We start from the raw sequence: 19419 nt of genomic DNA, 5'->3' as shown, positions 1-19419 counted from the left end.
ACTCTCTTTCTACATGGAGAAAATGTTCTGATAATGGGTAGCACCCCCAATAATGGAACAAAAAGAAGGAAACTAACACTTGTTGAGGTCTTACTATATGCCAGGCAATATTGCAGGTACTTTTACATGTCATTTCATTTAATCAAAAGACTTGCTTTGGTGGACAATGTCATCATGTGTCTTTTTCAATTACTGTTTCTTGGTCTTTATTTTTAGGCTTAACTCAGTTTGAAGAAAGTCAAATTCACTTACCAATAGATCATTAGCTTAGAAATAATAACTCCTTAAATCAGTATCCCATTTCTGAGACCAGGGTGGAATGGAATGGATTTTCATGAGGGAACATCATGAGCCTCCAACAAACAGCAGAACACCACACCCTGGAAAAGAACCTATTATCAGCAGTATTAATTAGGGTTTGCTTAGCTCACTTTTAACCACAAGGCTATTTTTCTTGAGCAACCAGGTGCTGAGCATCTGTTGTGAAAAAGGAGATGACTGATATATGACCCTCCACTAGGATCAGGAGTGAGCAAAAGTCCTTCACAGGGAATCAAACTACAATCTTAACAAAACGACCTCAACTGGGCATGTGCAAAAGTGACATAGCAGGCGCTATACTGAACAAGAGCGACTCCACCTTGAAAGGAATATGTGTGTGCACTTCATTATAATAAACCACAGCCCTTCCTAGAAGGCCATGCCCATTCCCAGAAAACCCATGAATAAAGATGACACGATTAACCTACCCTAAACTCTAAGACCTGTGACCTCCCTGAGTCTGGCGAGTCAAATTTTTAGAGAGGCTTAGTCCCCCACTGACTCATTTTACTTGTCACTAGCAAAATAAACTTGCCAAAGTTACGACCCACTCTGTCTCCCCCGTGTACTCTTACTTGGAGAAAAACAAGGATCCTTTATGTCAACTGGTTATCGGTAACATTTCCATTGAGTCGATCCAGCTCATAGAGACACTTGATATTTTATAAAGGGCTTGTTCGGTCATTGTTTCAATTGATTGTTACAACAAGATACAATTATCATCTCCATTTTACAGAGAAAGAAACTGAGAATGAGATAGCTTGGCCTGTTAATTGGGGAACCCAAGAATTGAACCCTGGACTGTCTGTCTCTAGAATGTATGCCCTTAGTCACTGTGCTTTACATAGTCTTTGCAGACCCAAGAAGGGCCATGCTGCAGCCACATCTTAAGGAACAAGTGCTAAATGTCTTTGCTCAGATGATTTCTTCCAACTATTTCATTGGGAAAGGCCAATAAAACAATACAGGACACAACAAAAAGCAGTGAATTTCATTAAACTGGTGTAACAAATGGAAATACAGAGAAAGAGATAATCCTCATGGTCACTTGCCACATGTACCAGTAAATGAAAAAAGGAGGCTTGAGCCATGGTGCAGTTTCTACACACCCAAAATCCTGTTAATAACTTTGGTTTATAGTGTGTAAGGTTCTAGAACAGAAGAAAAAATCAATGCTGTTTGCCTTGCCTTCCTGTTTCAGGACCTATGGAAAGCCATAGTGAGACTTAATAGGTTCCTCCACATTTCAAGATGCTTTTATTCCATTGCTTTTTAATTTTTTTTCCACAATGAGACAGAAAAGCAATTACTTCTCCGTCTGTTCATCTTGATACCCATGCTTCACTGAACTGGAAAGAGGAGAAAATGGGAATGGGTAATCTAAAGCCAAAGACCTAGAGACTGAAGAAAATGTACAAAGTTCTTAATTCAATGAGATCTGCATGGAAATCTGCACTTAAAGTTTCTACCCTACTCCATTTCTGAGGAAAATCTTAAATTGCATCCGACTAGGGCAAGACAGACAACTATATATTTTTTTTTAAATAATACTTTTAAGGTTCAGACAGTCTAATATATCTGTACCTTGCATTTACATAGTGATTTATAATTTACAAAGCACTTTCACCATACATTATCATTTATTTCCTAAAGTAGGTATAATTCTTTAGCAATCATTTGAACCTGGAATTTAAAAGGATTTGGGAGGGGAGAAAAAAAATTGCCATTTTGAGTGCCTACCAGGAGCTAGTTATTGTGCTGTGTGATTTGAATTCATTATCTCCAATCCTCAAAACAACCCACGGAGGCAAGTCCATCAGTCAATGGCCCAGCAGAGTTTAACCCTTTTGGGACAAATATATATATATATACATACCATTTAATTTTTGTACCTCTGGGGTTCATTGGGAAGCTACTATCCCACTAACAGTATGTGTTGCTGGAAGGCAGGGCCCTGTATAACTATGTTAGTCATCTAGTGCTGGTATGACAGAAATACCAGAAGTGAATGGCTTTAACAAAGAGAAATTTATTTATTCACAGTAAAATAGGCTATAAGTCCAAATTCAAGGTGTCAGCTCCAGGGGAAGGCTTTCTCTCTCTGTCAGCCTTCTCATCAATCTTCTCCCGGACTAGGAGCTTCCTCGAGCAAGGGCCCCGGGTCCAAAGGACATGCTCTGCTCCCAGCACTGCTTTCTTGGTGGTATGAAGTTCCCCTGACTCTCTGCTCTCTTCTGTCTTTTATATCTCAAGAGATTGCCTCAAGACACAATCCAATCTTGTAGGCTGAGCCCTGCCTCACTAACACCATTGCCACCCATCCTCCCTCATTAACATCAGAGAAGCAGGATTTATAACATAGAAAAACTACACAATACCAGGAATCATGGCCCAGCCAAACTGATACACACATTTTTGGGGGGACATAATTCAATCCATGACAATAACAGTTTGAAATGGAAAAAATAGGCATGTGCTGCAAATTACTGCTTTTATAGGGTATTACATAAGGTGGGGCTGAATCACTGAATTTTTCGTAGGAAAAACTTGAATTTTGAAAATTTTTATTTTGTACACATATAAACCTCTGGACTCTGGAGGTACAATTTGTGTTCACAAGAGGTACACATATACGTACCTCAGGACTCCGGGAATACAATCTGGAGAATAAGGCATTAGACAAAAACCATATTACTTACCACAAATTCAGATACACTCGACGATTCAGCATTCCTTCCATTACTGAAAAGCATATAGTATCAACAAAAAAAATGGAAATAAAAAAAAACTGGATCACGAAAGGGTTAAAGTCATCCACAAGGAATGCTGAAGTAACATGAGGCTAGCAATAGCAGTAAGAAAGAGAGGGTAGCAAGTGGTAACAGGAGCCACGGCTTTTCATGGAGTGAAGCTGCCTGCCCTCATGATGTGATTGGGAGAGACCCAGGGAAATAAATACTCTGAACTCACTGTTCACCTACACTGAGATCCATTTGTGCCTCCTCACCTCTCTGTTCATGAGTGAACACAACTAGAACCAGACGGCAAGGGATCCCACTGATACAACCCATACAGGAGAGCCCTGTACAGTACAGAGTTGGGTGGAAAAGGATGAAAATTGAATCTGGAGGGGAAAAAAATATCTAGCACAGCCCATCTGGTTTCTCCCCTCATCATCTACTCTTACCTTTTATCCAATTGAAAAGATGCCAAATCAGTGTAGAATGATGTCAATTCAGTCATCTTCCCAACTAAAGCCTAAAACATTAGCAACCATCAGCACTTTCCATAAAGGGTATCAGCATAAAAATGTAAAGATAATTAACAAAACATGTCGGAGTGTTCACAAGGCCTAAACTGATAAGCAGAGGAGTCTTCCTTCAACATCATTCCATGCTACCCTTACCCTCTCCTGCTCCTCAGTGTTCTTTACTGATAAGGACCCAGATCTATATTCCTGAAGATCTGAATTCTTAGAGTTTTTATCTTTATTGGGTTGCTACAGTTGTCCACTGACCAGGGCTTTGGCTAAGGGGCACCACAGTGAATCCTTTGAGTTCCAGACATAGTCCTCCTTGCCCCCTTTGTGAAGTAGCAACCCTATTAAAAAAAAATTGGGATCAATCACTCTCCTGACTACAGTGATCATTTTCCTGCCTGACGTCTCAGCAACATGAGGAGCTCTGCCAGAGGCAGTTTCTGCTTTCAACTCACTGTTATGACTGTTCTCCTTCTAGAAACATTCCTTCCTTGAGCACTAGGATCTCCAAACCCATCAAGTCCAAGGTGGCTAGACGAGAAGCAGAAGTTCTTCCAGTAATTTTGGCATAATTGTGAAACAGGCTATTCTCATCTCCACCCTTGGTTCCCAGACTTGGGCATTCTGGCTAAAGGGATTGGAATTGTATCCAGGCCTCTGACTTAGGGCATACATATCAAACTATAAAGGGCAGCATTCTGAATTTGCAGTATGTTGTCTTCTTGCTAGCTTTGTAACTGAGCCTTCAGCAGGGCATTCCAATATTTTGTTATGTAGTTGCTTCTAGGGGATGAGGGACATAAGATCAGTGACTTCCATGGGCATAAGCTGATTATGGTGCACCCTTTGTTGCAAAATGTGTCCCCTGGTCAGTGGTGGTATTGTGATACTATGGTGGTAGATAAGGCATTCTGTAAGCAAACGTTGATGGTGGCAGAAAAGCGAAGAGCAGGGAAGGCAAATACATACTTGAAATATGTCTCTATCTTATGAAGACAATTCATAGCTCCCTCCACAAAGGAACAGACCCGCCATAATCAACTTGTCACCAGGTGGCCAGCTGTTCCCCTTTTAGGAAATAGTGACATGTCTTCGGGAGTTCAGCATTAGCCTCTGCTGTGGACAGGTTGGGCACTTAGCTATCTTGAAGGGAAGTCTATGTTGTTGCGCTCATGAATAATAGTCTCTCCTTCCCTAATGGCCACTTTGGACATGAGCCCATTGAGCAAGCACCGGGACATCCACAGAATGGGCATCTTTTCCACCTGGCTATGGACAGCCTTGTCTACAGTGGATGCTCTCCGTTGGCATTTACATGGAAAAAAATATCTGTGCTCACCCCAAAAACGTCCATTCACATACTTCTCCTACACAATTCCAACCTCTTGCAGGTGCCGACCCTATTGCTCAAACCCAATCTGAAGTCAGTGGGCAAGGATGTCCACTGATTTTGTTCATAGGTGATCCCCCCAGAGCACAGAAAAAGGTAGAGAAGGATGAAAAGTATATCCAGAGGGCAAAGATGCCCAGTTCGGTGACATTACTGTCCCTTTTATCCGATAAAGAAACAGACTGCAAAAGGCTAAACTGTTCACCTGAAGTCACACAGCTAGATGAGGAAGCTGATGTTCAAATCCTCCATTTTAAAGGTTTGGTTCTTCCTTAGGCAATCAAATAATACCACATGGAGGAAAAGAAAGCTTCTCAGCTTCCTGTCAAGGAGAATTAGTTTCATCTGAGATGCAAACCAATTACCAGCTTAGAAAAAAATTTTTTTTACATTGATGGAAAATCCAAAGTTCCCTCCTGTGGTCATTAAAATGAAATCATAAATATTATGACGAGCAAGGAATTCAAAGAGCTTTAGTAGCTCACTCAGTGGAACATGTTCTTAAAGATGGCTTTATCCCCAGTTGTCAGCCCCCGATAATTATCATCTCTAAAGCAGCACTAGTAGAAATGTAATGAATGCCACATTTATAATTTTAAATTTTCTAGCAGCTACATTAAAATAATAAAAAGAAACAGAGGAAATTAATTTAATAATATATTTTAATTCAATATGTCCAAAATATTATCATTTCAACATGTAATCAATATAAAAAAAATTAGAGATCCTTCCATTCTTTATTTCATACTAAGTCTTCAAAATCTAATGCACACTCTGTACTTACAGCGTGCCTCTCTTTGGATGAGCCACACTTCAAGTGCCTGATGCCTACCATACTGACTAGAAGACTTAGAAGGCCTTCTACTTGCTGGCTGTGTGTTTTCTCAGTACCAGTTCTAGTATGAGTTGCAGTCAAGTTGATTCCAACTCATAGTGGCCCCATGTGTGTCAGAAGAGAACTGTGCTCCATAGTTTTCAATGGCTAATCTTTTGGAATTCTATGTGTTCCCAATGTCTCTCTAACCCTCATCTTGAAAATGGAGATAATGGTACTCTACAGACTAAAACAAATAATCATCGTAATAGCAATAACAATAAAAAATAGCTAGGATTTATTTAACATGTGACAGGTACTGCTCAATTTTAGATGCCTTACGTAACTTAAAGGAGCCCTGGTGGAGTACGAGTTAAGCTCTCAGCTGCTAACTGAAAGGTTGGAGGTTCAAAGCCACTAGTGCTCCACAGAGAAAGATGTGGCAGTCTGCTCCTGTAAAGATTACAGCTTTGAAAACCCTATGGGGCAGTTCTACCCTGTCCTATAGGATTACTGAGTTGGAATCAACTGGATGGCAATGTGTTTGTTTTTATATCACTTAATTCTTATTTAAAAATATAAGGAAAACCAAGACAAAATGAGTAAGTAACTTGCCTAAGGTCCCAGTTGTTGTTGCTAGCTATCTTTTAGGCAGCCCCTAACTCATGGCAATCCCAAGCGCAATGGAACAAACACTGCCTGATCCTGCACCATCCCCATGATTGGTTGCAAATCCAACCGTTGCGATCCACAAGGTTTTTGCTGGCTGATTTTCAGAAGTAGATCATCGTAGAGTTTTTGTTGTTTGATTTCAGAAGTAGACCACCAGACCTTCCTTCCTACCTTGTCTTAGTCTGGAAGTTCTACTGAAACCTATTCAGCATGATAGCAACACACAAGCAGATGGGTGGTGCCAAGCATGAGGTGCACTGGAAAGGAACTGAATCTGGTCTCGTGCATGGAAGCAGAGAATTCTACCACTGAGCCACAGCTAGCAAGAAACTATTTGAACCCTGTTAATATGACTTCAGGGCCTGAACTCTTTTATGGGAATAATAATAATAGCATAATTAATAGCTACCAAGTATTATATTTTAATCCCCAAGAAGCTAATACAATTGTGATTCAAAGGTCAAACTGGCATAATAAATGGAACCATTACTATGATCCTGTTCTCAAGAAGCATGAAACTTTGTAGGGAGAAAGAACCCATGAGAAACTAAAACAAATCAAAATAGGCAGTTTATGGCATGCAAAAGGTAAATAAAACAAGCCCTATAGAAATTCATGAGGAAGTGGTCAATGTGGGCTGTCATGGTCAAGAACGTCTTCCCAGAAGGAGCTGGGCCTTAGGGTTCCATAAGGGAGAGATGGACTATGACCAGCAAATATCTGGCAAGCAGGGCTGGCTTCACGGGCATGTGGCTTGTACAGTCACACAGGACCCATGCACAGAAAAGCCCCAGGCTTAGTTTAAAGCTGCGCTGTCACTGTCTCAAAATTCTTAATAATCTTAACATTAAACTTGTTCTTTTTAAGTGAACTCTTCTGGGACAATAGAGCATGTGAATGCATGTGACCAAATACAGGCAATATGCAATGTACCTGTCTTCCCTTGGTTCCTTGCCACCCCATCTGTATATAGTATTCAAGGTACCCTAAAAGTACAGAATTCCTACAGACCCACCATGTGGTGGAGTTCACTGCAACTCAAAGTGAGCTCGAGGTAAGAGTGCTATAACTTGTGACTGAGTAAGCGAAAGCCCTGAGAGGTCACAATTTCTGTTAGAATCAGAACTTGCTATGAATTCAGAGAAAAGGCAATAGCGTTCTAATAAACACCAAGGCTCAATGCACCCTTTTCGTTAGCAGCCTATCCTACTAACCGTTTGTACCACCCAGGGGTTTACTAGGTTAGAGTGGAAAAAAAAAAAAAAAAAAACGTTGCTATCAAGTCAATTCCGACTCATAGTGACCCTATAGGAAGAGTAGAGCTGCCCCATAGGGTTTCCAAGGAGCAGCTGGTAGATTCAAACTGATGACCTTTCGGTTAGCAGTCAAATTTTTAACCACTGTGCCATCAGGGAACCTATATTACAGTGCCTGGCTCATAATCAGGACCATATAAATATTGATGAGTTTGTCGCATTACAAGTCTATAAAAGGTTCCTGCTCTATAGAGTAGGACTTTAAAGGCTTGTAATGCAATAACCTCGTTAATATTTATATGGTGCTGATTATGAGCCAGGTACTGTTTTAAGTTGTTTATTAACTCATTGAACCCTTACAAAAATCCTATGAGGTAGGTACTATGATTATCCTTTATTTGTATTACTTTTCTCTATTAGCCAGCCGTTCATGCTGAAAATGATGGCATAGATAAGACAACCCACAGTTCCTTTTCCTTTCAGATCTTTCTCTCCTCAGTAAGCTGAAGTTGAGAGTGTTGGTAGAATGTGTGTATATAAAGAAGGAAAATAGAAACAGGTGATTTAGTTTTTTGCAACATTTCCACTGTTCTGAAAAGAACAAAATATATGCATATAAGCTACGAAAACAAATAGTGTAATTTTAGTGATTTTGCACACAAGTTAAATGCTCTTCTGTTTACATTTAAAACTTTCATTGAGCAATATGAAGATGAATGGTAAAATTAACGCTAATAATTTAAATTTTTAATTTTTCTTAGAATAGCATTACATAGCAAATAAAAACAGCACGGCAAGTTGAGAGAGACTGCAGAGAAAAGAGCTTTACATTTTAGTACTATAATGGCATTTTTTCCCTGGTTTTGAACAAGGAGGGGTTCATTTTCATTTTGCATGTCACATGGGCTTGCAAATTATCTAGCCAGCCCTACTGGTAAGCATGCAGCCATTCCTCTTTTCTTCACTTGTGGTAGAAACCACCGATTGCACAAGTGCTGTTTTCAAGGAGCGGCTGGTGGATCCGAACTGCTAACCTCTTAGTCATCAGCCAAGCTCTTAAACACTGCACCACCTGGGTTCCCTTGCAAACCCTATGGGGTATTTCTATTCTGTTACCTGTTTGCTATGAGTAGAAACTGACTCGTCAGCAATGGTTTTGGCTTTGTTATTATGAACCAGGCATTGTTTTAAGTTATTTGTACGTATCGACCCACTGAATACTTACAACAATACTATAAGGTAGGTAGTATGATTATCCCACTTCTATAGGTGAGAAAACTGGGGCATAGAGGGGTTAAAAAAAAAAGCTTGCTTTCTGAACCACCAGTTAATCAGGACCAGGGGCAGCTGAACCCAGGCAAGATAGATCCTGAGTTTATGCTCTTAAAATCCCTTGAAGGCATCCTTATAGAAGGTGTCCATCACAAACATGGCCATGTTTTGTCAAAGACACTGTCTCTAGCTGCCCTTGGTGGTACTGGGTTTCTTGCAGTCTCAGGAAGAAAGGCCCTATGCCATAAAATATTCGTTAACATCTGGAACCCAGAGCAGGTCTTCTTGAGCATCTCCCAAAGTCTCTGATAAGCAATTCCGCCAGTCTCACTCCTTCCCACTCTAACCACTGGAGCTCAAACTCAGCCCAAGAAATAACGAAATCCATGACACTAGCTGAGCCAGCCTAAATGCCCTGTTGACTTAGCTTCCTACGGCTGCCATAACAAAGCATCACAAAGTGAGTGGCTTTAAAAACAAAAATTTATTGTCTCACAGTTTTGGAGGCTACGAGTATGAATTTAGGGTATTGGCAAAGCCATGTTCTCTCTGAAAGCTGTAGGGGATTATCCTTCCTTGTCTCTCTCAGTTGCATTCCTTGGCTTGCAGCTAAGTCCATTGTCACATGGCCATCTTCCCTCTGTCTGTCTGTCTAGCTCCCCATCTTTTCTAAGAATACCATTCAGATTGGATTAAGACGCTCTACTCTGGTGTGAGTTCATGCTAACTTAACTGATAATATCTTCAAAGATTCTCTTTCCAAATGAGGTCACAGGTACAGGAGTTAGAACTTCAATATGTATTTTAGGGAGACACAATTCAATCTATAACACTTGTACTCCAATATTGTTTTTAATTTTTATTATGCTTTAAGTGAAAGTTTACAAATCAAGTCAGACTCTCACAAAAAAAATTTATAAACACCTTCCTCTATAGTCCTCATTGCTCTCCCCCTAATGAGACAGAACAATCCTTCCCTCCACTCTCTCTTTTTGTGTCCATTCTACCAGCTTCTGACCCTCTACCCTCTCATCTCCCCTTCAGACAGGAAATGCCAACATAGTCTCATGTGTCTATTTGATCCAAGAAGCTCATTCTTCACCAGTATCATTGTCTATCTCATAGCCCAGTCCAAACCCGGTAAAGCTTTTTTCTCTGCAGTCCCTCTCATCTTGCCATGCTTTTTTTTATTTGCTGTGTAATGCTAGTCTGTCTCAGGCTAACAAAAGGTCTGGGGACCATGACCTCTAGGGTCATTCTAGTCTCAGTCAGACCATTAAGTCTTGTCTTTCTATGAGAATTTGGGGTCTGCATTCCACTGCTCTCCTGATCCCTCAGGGATTCTTTGTTGTGTTCCCTGTCAAGGTACTCCTCGGTTGTAGCTGGGCAAAATCTAGTTCTTCTGGTCTCAGGCTGATGTAGTCTCTGGTTTATGAAGCCCTTTCTGTCTCTTGGGCTCGTAATTACCTGGTGTCTTTGGTATTCTTCATTCTCCTTTGATCCAGGTGGGTTGAGACCAATTGATGCATCTTAGATGGCAGCTTGCTAGAATTTAAGACCCCAGAAACCACTCTCCAAAGTGGGATGCAGAATGTTTTCTTAATAGATTTTATTATGCCAATTGACTTAGATGTCCCCGGAAACCATAGCCCCTAAACCCCCACCCCTGCTACGCTGGCCTTCGAAGTGTTCAGTTTATTCAGGACACTTCTTTGCTTTTGGTTTACTCCACTTGTGCTGACCTCTCCTGTGTTGTGTGTTGTCTTTCCCTTCACATAAATAGTTCTTATCTACTACCTAAATAGTGAAAACCCCTCTTCCTCCCTCCTCCCTCATAACAATCAAAGAATATTTTCTTCTCTGTTTAAACTATTTCTCGAGTTCTTATACTAGTAGTCTTATGCGATATTTGTCCTTTTGCAGCTGACTAATTTCACTCAGCATAATGCCTTCCAGATTCCTCCATGTTATTAAATGTTTCAGGGATTCATCATTGTTCTTTATCAGTGCATAATATTCCATTGTGTGAATATACCATTATTTATCCATTCATCCGTTGATGGGCACCTTGGTTGCTTCCAACTTTTTACTGTTGTAAACAGTGCTACAATGAACATGGGTGTGCATATATCTGTTCATGTAAAGGCTCTTATTTTCTCTAGGATATATTCCAAGGAGTGGGATTGCTGAATTGTGTGGTACTTCTATTTCTGGTTTTTTAAGGAAGCACCAAATCGATTTCCAAAGTGGTTGTACCATTTTACATTCCCACCAGCAGTGTGTAAGTGTTCCAGTCTCTCCACAACCTCTCCAACATTTATTATTTTGTGTTTTTTGGATTAATGCCAGCCTTGTTGGAATGAGACGGAATCTCATTGTAGTTTTGATTTGCATTTCCCTAATGGCTAATGATCGTGAGCATTTCCCCATGCACCTGTTAGGCACCTGTTAGGCACCTGAACATCTTCTTTAGTGAAGTGCCTGTTCAAATCCTTTGCCCATTTTTTAAATTGGGTTATTTGTACTTTTGTAGCTGAGTCTTTGCAGTATCATGTAGATTTTAGAGATCAGGTGCTGATCGAAAACGTCATAGCTAAAAATTTTTCCCAGTTTGTAGGTAAGCTTTTTACACTTTTGGTGAACTCTTTGGATGACCATAGGTGTTTGATTTTTAGGAGCTCCCGGTTATCTGGTATCTCTTCTACGTTGTTAGTAATGTTTTGTATACTGTTTATGCCATGTGTTAGGGCTCCTAGGATTGTCCCTATTTTTTCATCCATGATCTTTATCGTTTTAGATTTTCTATATAGGTCTTTGATCCATTTTGAGTTGGTTTTTGTGCATGGTGTGAGATATGGGTCTTGTTTCACTTTTTTGCAGACGGATATCCAGTTACGCCAGAACCGTTTGTTAAAAAGACTGTCTTTTCCCCATTTAACTGACATTGGGCCTTTGTCAAATAACAGCTACTCGTATGTGGGTGAACTTATGTCTGGATTCTCAATTCTGTTCCATTGGTCTATGTATCTGTTCTTTTACCAGTATCAGGCTGTTTTGACTACTGTGGTGGTATAATAGGTTCTAAAATCAGGTAGAGTGAGTCCTCTCACTTCGTTCTTCTTTTTCAGTAATGTTTTACTTATGCGGGGCCTCTTTTCCTTCCACATGAAGTTGGTGATTTGTTTCTCCATCTCATTAAAAAATGTTGTTGGAATTTGGATCAGAATTGCATTGTATCTATAGATCGCTCCTGGTAGAATAGACATTTTTACAATGCTAAGTCTTTCTATCCATGAGCAAGGTATATTTTTCCACTTATATAGGTCTCTTTTGGTTTCTTGCAGTAGTGCCTTGTAGTTTTCTATGTATAGGTCTTTCATATCTCTGGTAAGATTTATTCCTAAGTATTTTATCTTCTTGGGGGCTACTGTAAATGGCATTAATTTGGTGATTTCCTCTTCAATGATCTTTTTGTTGGTGTAGAGGAATCCAACTTATTTTTGTATGTTTATCTTGTATCCTGATTGCTGAACTCTTCTATTACTTTCAGTAGTTTTCTTCAGGATTTCTTAGGGTTTTCTGTGTATAAGATCATGTCATCTGTAAATAGAGATACTTGTACTTCTTCCTTATCAGTCTGGATGTGCTTTATTTTTTTATCTAGCCTAACTGCTCTGGCTAGGACTTCCAGCACAATGTTGAATAAGAATGGTGATAAAGAGCATCCTTGACTGGTTCCCGATCTCAAGGGGAGTGCTTTCACACTCTCTCCATTTGTGTTGGCTGTTGGCTTTGCACAAATGCCCTTCTATTCCTGTTTTGCTGAGAGTTTTTATCATGAATCGGTGTTGAACTTTGTCAAATGCCTTTTCTGCATCGACTGATAAAATTATGTGGTTCTTGTCTTTTGCTTTATTTATATGATGGATTACATTGATTATTTTTCTAATGTTGAACCATCCCTGCATACCTGCTATGAATCCCACTTGGTCATGGTGAGTTATTTTTCCGATACGTTGTTAATTATGTTGGCTAGAATTTTGTTGAGCATTTTTGTATCTAAGTTCATGAGGCACATAGGTCTATAATTTTCTTTTTTTGTCATGTCTTTGGTATCAGGGATATGCTGGCTTCATAAAATGCATTTGGAAGTATTCCATCCTTTTTATGCTCTGAAATACCTTTAGTAGTGGTGGTGTTAATTCTTCTCTGAATGTTTGGTAGAACTCTGAAGTGAAGCCGTCTGGGCAAGGGCTTTTTTTTGTTGGGAGTTTTTTGATTACCTTTTCAATCTCTTCTTTCGTTATGGGTCTATTCAGTTGTTCTACCTCTGTTTGTGCTAATTTAGGTAGGTAATGTGTTTCCAGGAATTCATCCATTTCTTACAGGTTTTTCAATTTGTTAGAGTACAATTTTTCAAAGTAATCTGATATGATTCTTTTAACTTCAGTTGGGTCTGTTCTAATATCGCCCATCTCATTTCTTATTCGGGTTATTTGCTTCCTCTTGTTTTCTTTTGTCAGATTGGCCAATGGTTTATCAATTTTGTTAATTTTTTCAATTGTCTTGGTAACGCAATTGTTTTCCTGTTTTCTATTTCATTTAGTTCTGCTCTAATTTTTATTATTTCCTTTCTTCCAGTGCCTGAAGTTTTCTTTTGTTGCTTTCTTTCTATTTGTGCAAGTTGTAGGGATAATTCTTTCATTTTAGCCCTTTCTTCTTTTTGTATGTGTATATTTATCGATATAAACTGACCTCTGAGCACTGCTTTCGCTGTGTCCAAAAGTTCTGATAGGAAATGTTTTCGTTCTCATTGGATTCTATGAATTTCTTTATTCCATCCTTAATGTCTGCTAAAACCCAGTCTTTTTGGAGCAGGGTGTTGTTCAGTTTCCAAGAATCTGATTCCTTTTCCCTGCCTTTTCTGTTATTGATTTCTACTTTTATGGCCTTATGATCAGAGAACATGCTTTGTAATATTTCAATGTTTTGGATTGTGCTAAGGCTTGATTTATGACCTAATATGTGGTCTATTCTAGAGAATGTTCCATGTGCACTAGAGAAGAAAGTATACTTGGCTGCTGTTGGGTAGAGTTTTCTATATATGTCTATAAGGTCGAGTTGGTTGATTGTGGCATTTAGATCTTCCATGTCTTTATTGAGCTTCTTTCTGGATGTTCTGTCCTTCAATGAAAGTGGTGTGTTGACGTCTCCTACTATAATTGTGGAGCTGTCTATCTCACTTTTCAACACTGTTAGAGTGTGTTTTATGTATCTTGCAGCCCTGTCATTGGGTGCATAAATATTTAATATGGTTGTATCCTCCTGGTATACTGTTCCTTTAATCATTATATAGTGCCTCCCTTTCCCTTTGTGATAGATTTAACTTTAAAGTCTATTTTGATGGAAATTAACATTGCCACTCCTGCTCTTTTCTGATTGTTGTTTGCTTGATATATTTTTTTCCATCTTTTGAATTTTAGTTTCTTTGTGTCTCTAAGTCTAAGGTGTGTCTCTTTTAGGCAGCATACAGGCAGATCGTGTTTTTTAATGCATTCTGCCACTCTCTGTCTCTTTATCGGTGCATTTAGTCCATTAACATTCAGCATAATTATGAATAGGTATTTTTTTTTTTATGAGTTTAGTGCTGTCATTTTGATGTCTTTTTTTGTGTGTTGTTGACAGTTTCTTTTTCCCATTTAATTTTTTGTGCTGAGTAGTTAATCTTTATATATTGTCTTTTCCTCTTATTTGTTGTTATTGATTTTATTTCTGCTGAGTCTCAATTTTTTTCTTGTATTTTATTTTGATGAGTAAGTTAGTCTCCTTTGTGGTTACCTTAATATTTACCCCTATTTTTCTAAGTTTAAACCTAACTTTTATTTCTTTGTATCTCCTGTCTTCCTCTCCATATGAAAGATCTATGACTACATTTCTTCTACCCCTCTTTATTATTTTAATGTCTTCTTCTTTTACATAATGATATCGCTGTTTCCCTGTTTTGAGCGTTTTTTTATCTTGATTTACTTTTGTGATTTCCCTGTCTGGGTTGACATCTGGTTGCTCTGTCCTGTGTTATAGTCTTGGCTTGATACCCCATATTATTTATTTTCTAACCAGAGAATTCCCTTTAGTATTTCTTACAGTTTTGGTTTGGTTTTTACAAATTCCCTCAAATTCTGGTTATCTGGTAATGTCCTAATTTCACCTTCATATTTGAGAGACAGTTTTGCCGGTTATATGACCTTGGCTGGCAATTTTTTTCCTTCAGTGCTTTATATAAGTCATCCCATTGCCTTCTTGCCTGCATAGTTTCTGCCGAGTAGTCCGAATTTATTCTTATTGACTCTCCTTTGTAGGTGACTTTTCATTTATCCCTAAGCTGCTCTTAAAATTCTCTCTTCATCTTTGGTTTTGGCAAGTTTGATTAGAATATGTTTTGGTAACTTTCTTTTAAAATCTATCTTCTGTGGAGTTCAGTGAGCATCTTGGATTGATATCTTCTCATCTTTCACAATATCAGGGAAGTTTTCTGCCAACAGATCTTCAACAATTCTCTCTGTATTTTCTGTTAACCCTCCCTGTGCTGGTACTCTAATCACTCGTAGGTTATTTCTCTTGATAAGAATCCCACATGATTCTTCAGGTTTCTTCACTTTTTTAAATTCTTTTACCTGATTTTTCTTCAAATATATTGATGCCAAATGCTTTATCTTCAAGGTCACCAATTCTGCCTTCTACTTGCTTGATTCTGCTCCTCTGACTTTCTACTGAGCTGTCTAATTCTGTAATTTTATTGTTAATCTTCTGAATTTCTGATTGCTGTCTATCTATGGATTCTTGCAGCTTATCAAATTTTTCATTATGTTCTTGAAGAACCTTTTTAATTTCTTCAACTGTTTTATCTGAGTGTTCCTTGGCTTGCTCTACGTATTGCCTGATTTCCTTACTTATGTCTTCAAGAGTTCTGTATATTAATCTTTTGAATTCTGCATCCAGTAATTCCAGGAAAGCACCTTCATCCAGAAGATCCTTTGATTCTCTGTTTTGAGAACTCTTTGAAGCGATCATGGTCTGTTTCTTTATGTGGTTTGATATTGACTGTTACCTCTGAGCCATCTATAAGTTTTCATATTAGTTTATTTTATGTTTGCTTACTGTATCCTAGTTTCTTGCTTTGTTTTGATATGCCCAAATGGGTTGCTTGAGTGAGCTAGCTTGATTATTTTTGCCTTTGGGGCTCTAACATCTGTCATGAGATGGCTAGAGCTGTTATCAGGTATATGAGCTTAAGAGTCCATTCACTTTTCTTGTGTGTCAGCTCCACTAACCTGAGGAGCTTATTAGTTTTCTCAGGGGGAAGCAGCCAGCCACCTAATGAGCTCATTAAGTGTCCAGGTAGCTGGCCAACAAGTGTGTGGTACAGGCTCTGTCCTACAGTCTTAGAGGGGTAGGGGTGTTTGGTGTACGTACCGGTGTCTTGTTGCAGCAGGGGCTCACTCTCTGAACAAGGCAGGGGGCCAAGAACCATTCCCTGAGTGTCTCTGAGGAAAGCGCGTCCCTGTTCCCTAGAGGGTACATGTGGGTGGGTTCTGCAGATGGACCATGGGCACCCAATATTTTTGGTTGTAAGACTGTGAGGTACCAGTTATCCTTGGTCCCCTATCTCGGGTGGCTTGATGACCTGAGTGGAGCCATCAGTCCTGGGCCCCTGATGTGGGTAGGTGAAGACCCTGTTTAATAGGCAAAGCTATGTCAAATATCAAACACCCACTTCTTCACTGCACTGCTTAAACAGTCGCAGTCTGCCAGCAAAGGCCTATTCTCATGAAATAGGCCTACACAGGTCCACGCAGGGGGGAAAGGTATTCAAAGACCACGGACTGTTTATGCCTGGACAGGAGCTGCTTCTGTCCTGAGCTCCTCAGGTTAGTGGAGCTGGCAAATTATCTTTTCCCCCTGTTGTGAATTTATTCCTTCTCCATGTCCGGGAGCATAACTCAGGGCACTCAAATGGGCCTATCTCAGGCCCAGGGAAATAAACAGCCATTGAAGCCAGCTTCAGGGCGGGGGGTGTGGTAAAATATACTCAAGCACTTAGCTTTTGCCGAGAGCGCCATTCTTCTCTGGTTCCGGAGGTGTGAGTAGGCTGTGTGGCTGGCTGCTTCTCCCTGAGAAAACCGTGGCCGAGTGCTACCACCAGCCTCCCACAGCCGCTTCCAGGAATGGTGCCTGAGGGATCCCAGCAATTTAGGTCTAGAAACTCTTCTCCGCTTCTGTATAGTCTCTCTCTGACCCTGCTGCTCAGTCCGTTTTCTAAGTTTGCCTTTGATGTTCAGGGCTCCTAGCTTGTAATAAATACAGTCATTTCACTTGATTTTTGGGTCTTTGTTGTAAGAGGGGTCGCCGGAAGCATCTGGCTATTCTGCCATCTTGGCCCTGCCTCTGTATTCCATTTTTTTTAAATATTACTATCTAGAGTGCGTTACTTACCGCGACTTAGCTTGTCGAGGATGGTAACCGGGACCCGTTGTCTGCTTCCGTCACCTTCGCCTCCAAACTCGTAGCCAGCATGCGTGAGTGCATCTCCATCCACGTAGGCCAGGCTGGTGTCCAGATTGGCAACACCTGCTGGGAGCTCTACTGTCTGGAACACGGCATTCAGCCTGATGGCTAGATGCCAAGTGACAAGACCATTGGGGGAGGAGACGACTCCTTCAACACCTTCTTCAGTGAGACAGGCACTGGCAAGCATGTTCCCAGGGCAATGTTTGTAGACCTGGAACCCACGGTCATTGATGAAGTTTGCACTGGCACCTACCGCCAGCTCTTCCATCCTGAGCAGCTCATCACAGGCAAGGAAGATGCTGCCAATAACTATGCCCACGGCCACTACACCATCAGCAAGGAGATCACTGACCTTGTCTTGGACAGAATTCACAAGCTGGCTGACCAGTGCACAGGTCTTCAGGGCTTCTTGGTTTTCCACAGCTTTGGTGGGGGAACCGGTTCTGGGTTCACCTATTTGCTGATGGAACGTCTCTCAGTTGATTATGGCAAGAAGTCCAAGCTGGAGTTCTCTATTTACCCAGCCCCCCAGGTTTCCACAGCTGTAGTTGGGCCCTACCACTCCATCCTCACCACCCACACCACCCTGGAGCACTCAGATTGTGCCTTCGTGGTAGACAATGAGGCCATCTATGACATCTGTCGCAGAAACCTTGATATTGAGCACCCAACCTATACTAACCTTAACCGCCTTATTAGCCAGATTGTGTCCTCTATCACTGCTTCCTTCAGATTTGATGGTGCCCTGAATGTCAATCTGACAGAATTCCAGACCAACCTGGTGCCCTATCCCTGCATCCACTTCCCTCTGGCCACATATGCCCCTGTCATCTCTGCTGAGAAAGCCTACCATGAACAGCTTTCTGTAGCAGAGATTACCAATGCTTGCTTTGAGCCAGCCAACCAGATGGTGAAATGTGACCCCCGCCATGGTAAATACATGGCTTGCTGCCTGTTGTACCACGGTAATGTGGTTCCCAAAGATGTCAATGCTGCCATTGCCACCATCAAGACCAAGCACAGCATCCAGTTTGTGGATTGGTGCCCCACTGGCTTCAAGGTTCGCATTAACTACCAGCCTCCCACTGTGGTGCCTGGTGGAGACCTGGCCAAGGTACAGCGAGCTGTGTGCATGCTGAGCAACACCACAGCCATTGTTGAGGCCTGGGCTCGCCTGGACCACAAGTTTGACCTGATGTATGCCAAGCATGCCTTTGTTCACTGGTACGTGGGTGATGGGATGGAGGAAGGAGAGTTTTCTGAGGCCTGTGAGGACATGGCTGCCCTTGAGAAGGACTATGAGGAGGTTGGTGTGGATTCTGTTGAAGGAGAGAGTGAGGAAGAAGGAGAAGAATACTAATTATTCCTTTGAGCCCTGCAGCAGCATGTCACACTCAGAACTCAAGCTTCTATGTTAGGCAACAAAGCTTTCTTGTTACATTGTCTTCACTATCAACTATGATCGTGTCTTATTTTTCCATGTGTACCTGTAAGGTTTTTCCATCATGTCTCAAAATAAAAGTATTAAAAAGAAAAAAATATATATTACTATCTAACACTGCCTTCAATCCTTGAAATCATGCATTAGAATCTTACAGCCAGAAGCGTCCTTAGAACGCATCTAATCCAGGGCTAATAAAACGGTTTATTTCACATGCCCACTGTCCTCTGATCAATTGGTGGTAGGTGCCTGCAATAACATGATGAGGAGGATTTTGAGTTCATTTCCAAGCTTATGGGGATGGGGGATGTGCCTGATTAGGGATGGCTATAGGGAGCAAAACCAGAAAAAAAGAACCAAACCCGTTACTCCATAGAGTTTCCAAGGAGCACCTAGTAGATCTGAACTGCCAACATTTGGTTAGCA

At 40.6% G+C, this 19419-nt stretch overlaps 1 protein-coding gene across 1 annotated transcript; it reads left to right on the top strand.

The window, feature by feature from the left end:
- The first annotated feature begins 17465 nt into the window (after nt 1-17465).
- Nucleotides 17466-19091, top strand: LOC100665312 (tubulin alpha-1B chain-like). The gene has a single exon (XM_023547993.2). It carries the CDS (start codon nt 17662-17664, stop codon nt 18910-18912), a length of 1251 nt encoding a protein of 416 aa, XP_023403761.1. The 5' UTR covers nt 17466-17661; the 3' UTR covers nt 18913-19091.
- The last annotated feature ends 328 nt before the right edge of the window (nt 19092-19419 follow it).

The sequence above is a fragment of the Loxodonta africana genome, chromosome 22, assembly GCF_030014295.1.
Source record: "Loxodonta africana isolate mLoxAfr1 chromosome 22, mLoxAfr1.hap2, whole genome shotgun sequence".
NCBI lineage: Eukaryota > Metazoa > Chordata > Mammalia > Proboscidea > Elephantidae > Loxodonta > Loxodonta africana.
The sequence above is the reverse complement of the archived record's forward strand: the minus strand, read 5'-3'. Positions and strand labels throughout refer to the sequence as shown.

Coding starts and splice junctions, on each gene's coding strand:
- LOC100665312 (XM_023547993.2), top strand. CDS start 17,662: ATGCCAAGTGACAAGACCATTGGGGGAGGAGACGACTCCTTCAACACC.